Below are 13,669 nucleotides of genomic sequence, written 5' to 3' on the forward strand. Positions count from 1 at the left end.
AACTCTGTTTACGGTTTTCCAAGTCGATATTACCATATTTCAGCCAACTGCACTTATGATAGTAAATAAATATATGTGTGTGTGTGTGTATATATATATATATATATATATGCATATATATATATATATATATATATATATATATGTATGTTTATATATGTATATATGTGTGTATGTGTATATATATATATATATATATATATATATATATACACACACACACACACACACACACACACACACACACACATATATGCACTTGTGTGTTTGTTTCAATGTGAGCAGTGTTAGTCTCAATAAGAGTAATCGATGATTATGCTTAGATTGTTTTTTCCCCCAACTAAATGGCTCTTGACTAATTTAACCTTGAGATTTAAGACCAAATCCATAATGAACTAATGTATTTTATTACAATGAATGAAAACTGATATTTTGGCTCTTTGTCTGTCCACTGTTCAGCTGTTGTGGTGGCCATTCATTACCCTGTCCTACCAGGAGAAGTACCAATGTCACTTTTGGGAGGTTCCCCCTGTCTCCATTTGGGATTTACTTCACTGGCTTTTTCTTTCACTCCTTTTTGACATGAAAGTGAGAGCTGGGTGCCAACCATTGAGAGACTATTGTCCTGCATACTCTTTATGATTTTGTATGCCATAATCTTCTCCCTCTGACAGCTAGAGAAGATTTTACTATAGCAGATTCTTCAGTGCTATGGCACAGGTGCATGCTTCCAATTACCTTATCCAGCTGTAATGCATATTCAGTACCTGGCAGGTGAAAATCCTGTCTTGGTCTTAGACGAGCCACTGCCTCAATACCAAAAGCTAGGGGTTGTGCATCAGGACGTGTCCACTTCCCTCCCTCCCTTGTGGGCCTCTTGCACCCATCCATTTCCAGTTGACTCCCCCGATCCCTGGCCCACCAGTTGAGTCTCAGTCACAGAAGCTGTGGTCAGGGCTTCATCCCTGAGCTCCATGAATGGCCCAGCTGGTATGCTTAAATCATTGGAGTAGGGAAATATTATAAAAGCAGAGTTATATTTCACAGTGGTGCAAAATGTGCAACACTGAAGACTTAACAATGAGGCTCGTAAAGGGATCCCATTTACTATTGTAATTTTTACACTAGTACCTATCCTCCAAAAGTACTATTTGCTAGAAGTAAAGGAGACTGGAGGTTGCTTCCATATTAACTAAAACTGTTGACACTTGATGCCAGTGTGTGTCATATTTTGGTACTAGAAATTGTTGTACTACTTAAATTGATTAGAGAATAACCCTGAGGTGTAATAGGTGACATTAGGCTCTTTCAGAGAACTGTTTACAAGTTAAGCATGAATGTTTTCCTTCATGATTATACTGTGTCTACATTAAAGTTCTTAATGCTGCAATTACATTTCCCTCTCTCTTAATTGTAGGGTTTCTTCAGGCGGAGTATACAGAAAAACATGGTATATACATGTCATCGAGACAAAAGTTGCATCATTAACAAGGTGACCAGAAATCGTTGCCAGTACTGTCGACTGCAAAAGTGTTTTGAAGTTGGAATGTCCAAGGAATGTAAGTTCACATTTTCTTCCAGTGTACATATAAGATAGTGACTTGGTACTTTTTCCTGTCAAGGAGCAAGGTGTAATGGTCAGTCTACTAAGTTTCCTGGTTCATAACAGTGTGCTGTGACTTTTGCATCCACTGTCACCTAACCATATTTGAAACCTTGCAGAAGTTTGTTTATTTTCTGTCATTATAATCTTTACTGATTGTATGGATGTCATCCATTCAGAAGTGTTTGTGTCAAGGGTTTTTTCTGTGTGAGTGGTTTAAATTTTCCTGACTCTAATGCAGCAGATCCAAGTTTAACAGACCTGCCATTGCTCAAAGTTTATAGTCTGGGTAGGGTTGGTGGTAGCGCATATGGATATAAAAGATTTTACACTTATTGAAAAGAATAGGGGAATTACTACAGTGTCCTGGCAAATAAAGGAAGAAAGGAAATAAGGAGAGAAAACTGTTATTTACTACATGCACTAGATCAGTGCAGTTCTTATATATTATGATTTGTTAAAGAGCGTAGTCATCTTTTATGGAATGTGAACTCCAGAACTGAGTATACAAGTGGTTGCATTTTCATAACTTAATATTTTATTTAAAAATAATAAAAAAAAAAAAATAATCAGCCTCAGCTGCTCACTGTTCATAAATAAATTATGAAAAATAAAAATACATGCTGTCCACGAGTAAGCCTTGTAGCTAGAAGTTCAGGCTGAAAAATTCCTTAGAAGATGCAACTCCTGTATGATGCATACCTCTGTTTCTTAGAGCAAGAAGTCTGGACAAAGCTCTATAGTAAGGTTCAGTTTTGTAATTTAGTAGTAACTTCTGACTACAGATAACCATGCTTTTAACAAATTATCTGGTGAGTACCACACCAACCCCAGTGTATAACAAACATTTTCTTTTAAGAATGACACAGAATCTTCAGTTTTGGTGTAGAATTTGTTGCTTAGCACTTACACTGACATTTGTGTGTTTGAATGTATGTTGATCTCCACATAAGAGGAGGAAGAAAAGAAGACCAGGGTACTTGTAGCTGATCATGGTGGATGATTGCATGAGACTAGTTGCCTTTTGTTGCTGAGTTAGGAGAGGACTTGTTTCTTGCATGTCACTGTAGAGGTAAGCCTGCAGTTAAGGGAGAAAATGAGCAGCATATTGCAAAGTTAGTAGTAGTTAACATGGAAAAGAGCAGGGTCAGTGTTCTTTTCTGATCAGATTAGCATATTTTTTAAATATCTGTTAAGGAACTATCTGGCAACAAAAGAAAACATGTTTTTGATGATGTCTTGATTGTTTATACAGCCTGCTTCTCTCAAAGTCAAAGATTAATATTATTTTCTGTTTTATATTTGCCCCAGAATGTGATGATGGGTTGGTTATGCTGATGTGGTGTTGTTTTTCAGCCAAGATAGCATGTTAGGATACTGTTTTTATCTTTCAGTCATTGTCCTTCACCCATTGCTCCACTGGCTTAAAAATGTAGTGCTGTGACCCTTTCACTAGTCCTCAAAACTTGTGTATTTTTTAACATACCTCAACTCAGAGTTTTGCAGAATGTCAAGATTTTTGGCAAATATTTTTAGTTTGTTCCTCATAAAATTTGTGGTTTTCTGGCAAATCACTGGGATGCTCTGAGGATTGAAGTCTCTAAATAATCACATACATTTGAGTTTCAGACATCAAATCCTTCAGAAAATCTGTGTTAAAACAAACCCTGTTACTCTAGCAACTTCCTAAGTTTATAAGAGCAGTATTTAAAATATGTCCCTATATTTGGGCCTTTGCCCCCCATTTTGTCAGGCTTTGTCCAGATTTCTTGGACTAAGAAGTTGAGAGGTATGCTTTTTAATGTCTGCCTGTAGAATTTTATTTAACCTTCTAGGTAGATTTTTGTGTTCTTTACTTACTTACAAGGAGTAGTGAGTTGCTAATTCCCTTACTGTTATGTAGTTGCTGTTTTTACCACTCCCCCACCTCAAACCTTTAGATTCTGTCTCACTCAAACATTACATTTTGAACAAACAAGAGGATTCCAAAGGATCGTCCAGAAGCTTCCAACTAATAGAAAAAAATGGGATTAAAAAATCTACTGTCAGTTGTGCCTTAAGAGCTACTCGGGGAAAGTCCAGATTCAGACCAATACAATTCTAAGTCAAAGGTAACAGGACATCCGAGGAAAAGAAGAAGCAAAAGACTGTAAGGCATTGTGTATGCAGAATGCATTCTAGGAAGAAGACTACGCGGTAAAACAGAATTATGTGCTGTCACCGACATGACATTTTGGGATAGAACAACCTAACTAATGCTAACCATTTAGTGCAATTCAGGGTCATTAGTACTAAGATCATTGTAGGATTCCAACATGGTAACATTTCAATATCTGCTTGTAGTAGTCTTTTAAATGGGTGGGACCCGTGAGGCGTTGATAAAAGTAACCTTTTTTTTTTTTAATTCCTAACTCTGATAATTGAAACAGCATTCCTGAAAGCTTGGCAGCATTAAAATGGACAAAGCTGCGACAGACAGATGGAAAAAAAAAGTTGCTTGCTTAATAGGATGTGGTATTTATCCAGAATGTAGTAGATTAGGCAAACTAGATGGGCCAGATAGTCATCACTTGCCGCCAGAATCATGTTTCTGTCCTATTTGTTGGTCTAGGCAACTGCAAAATATTTGGTGTAGTCTATAAACTCTGATCAACAGGATATTGCATTTTTTTCTGCTTGCTGCTCCTGTTGAAGTTGTGATGATTGCAGTTGTAATTCCTGGAACAGAGGTACTGAATGTGCAATCAGGGAACTGTATATTCTAATACCAGGACTGCAGTGTCTTGAAGTATTCCCCTCACTCTAAGGCACAGCAATCTTGAAGTTAGCATATGTGAGTAAAAACGGGTTTGAGGTGCACCCCTGATGTCAAGATCTGCAAAAATGCTTCAGTGGCATTGCACTGAGTTTTAACGTTTGCTGTCTTCATTTTACACTTTCATTTTTGTAGTTGTGCATGATTCCATTAGGGAGCTGTAAATTACCTGGTTGTACTGTCATTCAGGCCACTGAGCAAACTGTAAACTGGACTTTGTGTTTTAAGGTCTTTTTTTTCTCTCTGTGAAAGCTGCTGCATTTTCTTAGTGTTTTTTGTCTTTTTTTTTTTTTTTTTTTTTTTTTTGTGAGAGGGAATCCTTGTAATCTCTAACTAGGTAAATACACAAAACACTTACAACATATGGGGTTTCCTTACATGTTGCACACATTCAGGGGTGTTATGTCAGAAAATGAGTAATTTAGCTGAAGGATTCCTGAAACACTGTTTAAATCAAAGGCGGCACACCGCTTCCTTAATACCAAATGTCGACAGCCAGGGGACAGATTAGTCTGACGGTGTGCTGTAGTGTATGTACTACGTCGTGAAACAAGGAATTAAGATAGCGTAGCCCTTCTGCATCTCAAGTAAGAAGTGTATTCCGTCAAACTTGTATTGTGGCAATCACAGTAGTGCTAATCAGTTAATTTAAAATGCATTTTTTCAGGCTCTGTATTTTTAGATCAGTTTTAAAACGGTTCTTTTCTACTCCATGGCATTGTATTTCATTTCCTGATCTTAATTATTCAGCTACATGAGGGAGAAAAAATTAAATCATGGCACATGGAGATTAATACTATCTTTTTATTTTATTTGTACTTAGAAATGGTTAACTATTTTATCTTCAGGATGTGGTTTCACAATTCTGTTTATGTAAGGTAAAGTAACAGCTTCCTTAGAATGAATTCTGAAGGGTTGTTATTAAGGAGAATTGCAGTAAGCCTTGTCTTTCTTTCCAAAGGTGGGATATTTGATTAAATACTAGGAGAACTCAAATGTTTGACATGGAACTGTTGTTAAGGTGACAGAGACTGAGACTTGTGGTCCTTTTAAGCATAGTTTTAAGAAGTTTTTTAAGCTCATTGCTACTTGGTTTACTTCTTTTGGGGCAGATGCATCAGGCCATGATGAGACTTGAAGAGTTGTAGCAAGAATCTGAGATACATTAGGGCAACAACCACTTTGCCTCATCAAAAAACGTGCAATACTAAATAATCCACGCACATATGCACCTACACACACACCAAACGTATCATTGCCAGTGTCGAACAAAGAAACTATAAGATGATAATTTTAGGCTACCACAACTTTTCTTGTGCTTGTTTCAGGCTCTGGTTGCTAGAAACCTGCCATATTAGTGGTAATTATGTTTCATGTCTAAGTCTTACAAACCTGACGTACTGCTGCTCTCTGGGTGACCATGCGTCCTGACTGTTCATGAAGTAGTCAATATGAGTATAAGTATCTGCTAAGTGTGAGTTATCCTTTACTGTATGCACTTTCGTTTTTGTAGTTGTGGTCTGTAAATCAGTCAGAATGTTTTTGAATTCTTTACCACCAAAAGAAACCACCTCCTCTTCCATACTGTTAAATTTGCTCCTTTGACTGCATTTAAATATAATCATAAAATTAGCACTATCTCATGGATAATAAGAAATGTTGTTTTATGGTCTTCATTTATTTTTATATGCAGTTTTAATAAAGCTATTAGTGGAGTTTTAAGTATGCTGTTTTTTAATTTTTGTAAACAGTGCATATTCACTTATTGTCAGTGGTTCATTATTTTGTAAGCAACCTTCTTATGGATGCAAATAAATGAGTTGCAGTTCATTTTAGATGTTCATCGTGTTACACTGCTGCAGTCATTACACTTGAGTTATCCTGCCTTCAGGCGGTTCCCCAGTCGGCCTGACTTCCAAAGTCTTGGTCCGGCGTCAGTTGCTGAGGCTTCTTCCCTGACGTCAGTGCGACAGGAGTATATAAGATGCAGCCGACCCCATTTTCTTCAGTCTTTCTTGCCGCGCGGTGCCCGAAGCAAAAGCAGTTCGCAAGTGCCCGTCGGCTGACTCCTGAGATTTTCATTCCGAATCCAGAACCTAAGTCTTCTACAAATCTAAGTACCCTGTTGGGGAAACTTTTTCTTGCCTCAGACCGATGTCAGGAAAAGTTAATAACTGTATTTCTTGTGGGAAGCAAATACCTCGTAAGGATTTCCATTCCAATTGTATCCCATGCCTAGGCCCAGACCGCGACGTCACTGGTTGTCGGTTTTGTGCTAGGTTTAACAAGCGCACTATTAAACGTCTATTTGAATTTGCACAACATTATTTTGGCAGAAAATTCAATTACACCATGCCATCGGAACTTCCGATGACCGGAATACATAAAAAGCGCAAAGACAAGGGCAGGCATCTGAGGCCCAAAATTGCCGATGAAGCCTCTTCTAGGCCGGTCGCCGGTTCTCCGGTTTTCAGCGAGGCGCCTTCGCAGCCCCTGACGACCGCTTTTGCAGAACCACAGGCTGCCTCTGACTCCCACGTGGAGATGGCTGGGCCTTCGGACACACAAGTTTTTCAGCCTACCGAAACTAACCCTTCAGAGGGATCCGGAGTAGCTGAGCAACCCGAAGCTTCAGTGGGTGTTTTCAGACCTACTCAGTTAAGCATTAAACCCCCTGCTAAGTCTAAGCCTCCTTTAAAAACAAAGAAACAAATAGAGCATTCTCCAGGACAGGCCTCCATGCCTAAGAAACAAGTGCTCAAAATGGCCGAAGACCTAATCACTCTGATCAGGGGGTCCCATCCCCCTCCTGATAAAAGGCCCAGACAGGATGCAGACTATGACTCATCCGACCAGGTGTCCATTTCTTCAGATTCATCCTCAGACCTAGGATATTCTTTACCCCCTTATGAGGATTCTGATGCTGAGGAATCAATTCCATCAGCCTCTCCGGCTAAGGACTACTCCTTTGGGGAAACCTTACATACCATAAGGGAGCATTTCCATTGGGAAGGCTAGGATTACTCAGAATCCAAGAAAAGGCTCAGAGACTTCCTTTTATTACCTCAACACAGACCCCTTGCTATTCTGCCAGTGTTAGATATTGTGGATGATGTGTATACTGAATCCAGCTTAAATCCTGACTCCTTACCTCCAGCCCCAGTTAAACCTGACAGATACTACAGAGTCCCTGACTCACACAAATTTCTGTATAAAAGCCCTGTTGCTGACCCTGAAACTATTTCTCAGGGACCCAAAGGGATTAAGGCCTCATCAGCAAAAAATCCAGTCCCCTCTGACAGAGATTCCAGAGCATTAGACAGATGGGGAAAGAAAGTATATATGTCTGCAACCTTAGCAGTGAGAGCCTTAAATTGTTGGTTTCACATGCTAAAATATCAGCAGTTTTTGATGTCTCAGTTGAAACAAAAAATGCTTCCAGATTCAGATCCTCCTAATTTTAAAGAACTGCAGGATTTATTGCATGCAGCTGAACAAGTGGGAAATCATACTTTGCAATGTGGTTTTGATTCTTCAGAGGCCTCCTGTAGAGCAGCAGTTACAGGCTCTGTCATTAGAAGGCATGCTTGGTTAAAAGAACATACGTTACCAGATCATGTTAAAGCAAAATTATTGGATGCACCTTTGCAGCAGGATGTGTTGTTTGGAGTTAAGGCAGAAGAGGTATTAAAGAAAATGCAAACAGTGAAGGATTTCTTACAGGTTCAGCCTCCAAGATTTAGCAGAAATTGGCCAACAAAGAATTGGTCCTTTCCAGTTACAGACAGACCTCAAAGGGGCAGATACAGACTTCCAAGAGGTAGAGGTCAACCACAAGGTCCTTACAGGCCTCGACAATGGGGTGCACCAGGCCAGAAAGAAGGGGAAGACAGGCCCCAACCATATAAAAAGCAGCCTCAATGACTTCCCATTACAGCTGCCAAACAACTCTCTCTTGGCAGCCCCCTTGGGAGGAAAGCTGGCACTTTACTATCACAATTGGCATTGGATCACCAAGGACAAATGGGTTCTCAACATTGTATCTCAAGGTTACAGGTTCCACTTTCACACTCTGCCAAGGTTAAAAGGAATGCCAAATCTGCCACCAAATCAATGGGCAGAGGCTCAAAAACAAATTACAGCACTCATGGAAATGAGAGCTATTCAAAAGGTACCACCACAAGAGCAAGGACAAGGATTTTACTCAAGACTCTTTCTGGTTCCCAGAAAGGACAAGGCCTGGAGGCCCATTCTGGATCTTTCTTCTCTAAACACTTACCTGGATGTTCCGAAATTCAAAATGTCTTCCCATGCTGGGCAAGAAAGCTTGGTTCGTGACCTTGGACCTCAAGGAGGCATACCTACATGTCCCTATCAGACAAAACTGCAAAAGATACCTCAGATTCATAGAAGGTTCAATGCACTACCAATTCTCTGCACTGTCCTTTGGCTTATCTACTGCGCCCAGGGTCTTCACAAAGTGCCTGGCACCAGTAATTGCATTTTGCAGACAGAAAGGAATTCAAATTTATCCGTACCTGGACGACTGCCTGATTCAAGCAGAGAGCAAGGACATTCTTCTAAAGCATCTGGCATTTGTAAAAAAAGTTATTAAGTTGCCTGGGGTACACAGTAAACGAAAATAAATCAAAACTAGTGCCCTCACAAGAGATAATATTCCTGGGTGCCAGCTTGAACACAACGGCCCAGATGGCTTATCTCACGCCAGACAAGCAAGGACAACTGACTCAATACTTTCAATTGATGGCAACAAAAACCCAACTCCCTGCAAGAAAAATTATGCAGGCCTTGGGTTACATGGCATCTTGCATACTACTAATTCCATATGCCAGACTGCATATGAGGAAACTACAGTGGTACCTAAAGAGTGTGTGGTCTCAACACTGTCAAAGTTTGGAAACAGTTATACCACTAATTCCTTGCCTTCAATAGGAGTTTCGATGGTGGGCTCAAGCTTGTCACCTCAACAAGGGACAGCCTTTTACTCAACCCACAGCCAGGCAAACACTGACAACAGATGAATCAGATTACGCCTGGGGAGCACACATGGCAGGAAAATGTATTCAGGGCAAGTGGCCCGCAGAACAAAGGCATCTTCACATCAACAAAAAGAGATGTTAGCTGTACAAAATGCCCTTATAGCTTTCAAGGACCTGCTGCATCCAGGACAACTATTACTAAAGACAGACAACATCACATTTATGAGGTACATAAACAAGCAAGGGGGCACTCACTCCTACCCCCTCTGCAGACAAGCCATGACCTTGCGGAACACAGCTCTAAATTATCAACTTCATCTGCAAGCACAATTCCTGCCAGGAGAGAAAAACACACTGGCAGACGACTTAAGCAGAAACATCATGAATCCCCACGAATGGGAATTGAATCCACAAATATTCAGAATGATAATACAGAAATGGTGGAGCCCCGACATAGATCTGTTTGCATCCTCAAAGAACTGCCAGCTACAGAAATTCTGCACAAGGTGTTGCCATCCACAAGCATGGAAAGTGGATGTCCTCTCATTCAGCTGGAAAAACCTACAAGTATACGCTTTCCCACCACTACCTCTCCTTTCAAAGGTACTCATAAAAGCCAGGCAGGAAGAGGCAAATATGATCCTGATTGCACCAGACTGGCCACGCCAGCATTGGTACCCAATCTTAAAGAACTTGGCACAATAATCACCCTGGATTTTGCCTCAAATCCCACATCTGCTGACTCAGCACAACAATCAGATACTTCACAGTTAGTTAAAGACCTTAAACCTAGCTGCATGGAAAATTCCTTAGTCAAGCAAGCAATGCCTCTCTCCAAAGCTGTTATGGATGTCATTCTGGAGGCCAGAAAGCCTAGTACCAGGAAAGCCTATTAGGATAAATGGAAGAATTTCTGTGCCTGGAACCAGGCTCACAGCCTTGACCCTCTTGTCCCAAACATTCCTCAGATTCTACAATATTTAACTGAGATGCTGGACAAAGGCCTCTCCTTTTCATCCATCAAGATCCACGCCTCTGCCATCTCTGCTCATTACAACACGGATCCACCAATTTTCTCTAATCCTTTGCTAAAACAGTACCTCAGAGGGGCTAAAAACATAAGACCGCCCCGTAGAGCACCTACTCCAATTTAGGACCTCAACTTTGTTTTGGAAAAATTAACTTTACCTCCTTTTGAGCCAGCAGAATTAAAATATATCTCTTGGAAAACTGCTCTGCTCCTGGCAATAACATCAGCATGAAGAGTTTCGGAATTACAGGCACTAATGTCAGTCGAACCTTTCCTCATTTTCCACCAGGACAGGGTGTCTTTGAGAACTAACCCTAAGTGCGGCTCTAAACCAAAACTATTCACTTGCCAACTTTTTATCCAAAACCACAGAATAAAGGGGAGAGACTTCTGCATTCTTTGGACATTCACAGGCAGTTACGCTTCTACTTGGACAAAACCAAAGCTTTCAGAAAATCTGAGCAGTTACTGGTAGCATATGCTGCAGGAGCACAGGGAAAAGCCATTTCAAAACAGACTATTTCAAAATGGATAGGACATTGTATACGTTTCTGCTATACACACCATGGGAAACCTGTACCTCGCAGCATTAGATCTCACTCCACCAGGGCAACAGCCACTTCAACAGCCTACCTCAGAGGAGTGCCTACCAAGGATATTTTGGAAGCAGCAACTTGGAGTTCTGTACATACCTTCACCAAGCATTACCATCTGCCTTTATACTGTAAATCCAGAGCTGGCTTCACCACTGCAGTGCTACAGGGCCTTATAGCCACACCTAATGCCTTATAGAACCAGACACCCTACCTCTGCTTTGGGATTCCACCCAAGTGTGATGACTGCAGCAGTGTAACATGATGAACATAGTACAGTTTTGTACCTACCATAAATGTAGATGTTCAAGTGTATACACTGCTGCAGTCCAGGTTACCCTCCCTCCTTCCCCTCTTACTTGCTGGTACGTACCTATGTCTACTACCCTTTACTACCTATTGGGAGTATTTGCTGGTAGCTGAAAGTTGTTGTTTGCTTTTCTTATGTATGTTTTATTAGCAATTTGAATTGCCTACCTATTTGGGGGCACCTGACATCTGGGGCAAGAAAAACTGAAGAAAATGGCGTCGGCTGCATCTTGTATACCCCTGTCGCACTGACGTCAGGGAGGAGGTGACAGCAACCGACGCCGGACCAAGACTTTGGAACTCAGGCCGACTGGGGAACCGCCTGACGGCAGGATAACCCAAGTGTAATGACTGCAGCAGTGTATACACTCGAACATCTACATTTATGGTAGGTACAAAACTGTACTTTTCTTTTACATTGAAGATAGCTTACTGAATGAAGTTATTGAACAACATACTAAGGGGGGATGGAAAAGAAATGCAGCTGCACAAAGGGATAACGGCGGCAGTCAGAAGGCTTTGAGCATGAGTCAGTGATGTTCTGTTGATGTCCTCATGTGTCCTAAACCTCTAACTTTAACCCCGTTCTAGATTGTTATAACACTGAGCCATATTGATTGTTCAGTATGCCATTTTATATTGAGAGATGTAAACTGGACCCATACATGTTAGATCAGGCATTCTGAAGAGAGAACATGTCTTCTTCTGCTCTGATGAACTTACATCCTTTATTATGATTGTAACCAAGCCTTGTCTGCTCTCTCAGGCCATTGTTTAATTTCACCTGTAGGTCCCCTTTCTCTCTGACCAGAAAAGAAGGCACTTTCAGTGTCATTTCTCTTTGTTCTTCCCAAGTCTCGGCTACATTGAACTGCACTGATGAACGGCGTCACCCAACTTGTTACATTCTTTCCCGAGTCTGCACCTTTCCTAAAGACGTTCGGTCACATACATGAGCAATGTGTGAAGGGTGCCAGTCCGGAAACTAGAAAGTTCTCTCAATGGGTCGTGTACAGAGCGGAGTGCTAATAAATATATCGGAGAGACATTTATTTCTTTTTCTCCTATATGTGACTCAAATGTACACTCAATGTACATTCAGTGGGTTTTAACAAATACTTGATTAACTGAAAGGGTAGCTAAGACTGTCTGTTCAGATTCATATTACAGTAATTCTATACAATGTTTGAAAGGCTTGCCCCAGATTTTAGTATGCTGTAGACCTATTTACACATACCATTCTTATTAGTGAATAACCTTCCTCCCTCAGCACCAGACAGACTTATAGTGATAACAAACACTCCTTTGAAATGTCAAAAAGTATGTAAAAATGTGTCTATAATATTTTGAAAGCCTGAAAACAAATTGATTCTATATTGCATCCCTTGGGTCGTCTGAGGTTTGAAAGCTTTATTATTTTTAAAAGAAAAGTAATCCTTATACCCACATACCGCAACTTTAAACTGTCCATTACATGAAAACCAGTGATGTCTCATTTAAACATGATACTCCTTTACAATCCTGTTTTACCCACAAACTTCTTTGTCCAGTTAAACATTTTTGTGTTTAGTGGCGGAAACGGCAAAGGAACTTGTGTTTTGACTGATTGTATCTGAGACATTGAAGGAACATTATGATACTTGCATTTTTTTTATTTTGTTCAAAGCAAAAAAAAAAAAAAAGAAAGAAAAAAACTCCAACATTCTTTGGACAGATGTCTCTGTACCTGCCTGAGGTTTTCATCATTGAAGTAGAGTTCATAAAGTGAATGGAAATTACCAGAAGATGGACATCAGTCTACTGGCCTGCTCAGATTTTTTCCTGCCCGAAGTGAGCAATCTCCTTTTTTTTGTCAGTTCATTAGTCGATGTCTGGGCTTCAGGATTTTCAGTGCTAAGTGTAAACCTTTTTATTTGATTTGATTTGTATTCTTAAGTACTAATTGTAGTTCTGAATTGGTTTGGCTTCCAATCTTGAGAAAATGACCAGTAGCTGCTCATGGTAGTATCCAGGTCCCACAGAAGATTTGTTGCTTCCTCTATTTTTTCGCTTTTGTTTAGGAAGTGATCACAAAACAAGAGTTTTTAAGTTTTGTGAAATTAATTAATAATATGACTTTAGCTTGGATATACATAAGTTTACAGGCTTTTCTAAACTTTACTTGTGTTAGCTTTCCTACTTTCAGACTAAAATCTACAAAAAAAAAGGTCTAACTGGAAGTCTTCATAAGGGAAAAGTGATAAATCTGTTTATTGTGTACCATACAAAAACAAGTTTCAGTGACCCAGAGAGCAGGCCTGTTATACCCGGGTGAAACAG

At 40.2% G+C, this 13,669-nt stretch overlaps 1 protein-coding gene across 4 annotated transcripts in view; it reads left to right on the forward strand.

Moving 5' to 3' along the window:
• LOC122787658 (retinoic acid receptor alpha) overlaps positions 1-13,669 on the forward strand; it is an 882,458-nt gene that overhangs the window by 607,686 nt on the left and 261,103 nt on the right. For all 4 annotated transcript variants that reach the window (XM_044054488.1, XM_044054487.1, XM_044054489.1 and 1 more), the window contains exon 3: positions 1,418-1,559. In XM_044054488.1, the coding sequence (XP_043910423.1) occupies positions 1,418-1,559 (142 nt within the window). The remainder of the gene's footprint in view (positions 1-1,417; positions 1,560-13,669) is intronic.

This window comes from Protopterus annectens, chromosome 13.part0 (genome assembly GCF_019279795.1).
Source record: "Protopterus annectens isolate FY-2018-M chromosome 13.part0, PAN1.0, whole genome shotgun sequence".
In the NCBI taxonomy this organism is placed as follows: Eukaryota; Metazoa; Chordata; order Ceratodontiformes; family Protopteridae; genus Protopterus; species Protopterus annectens.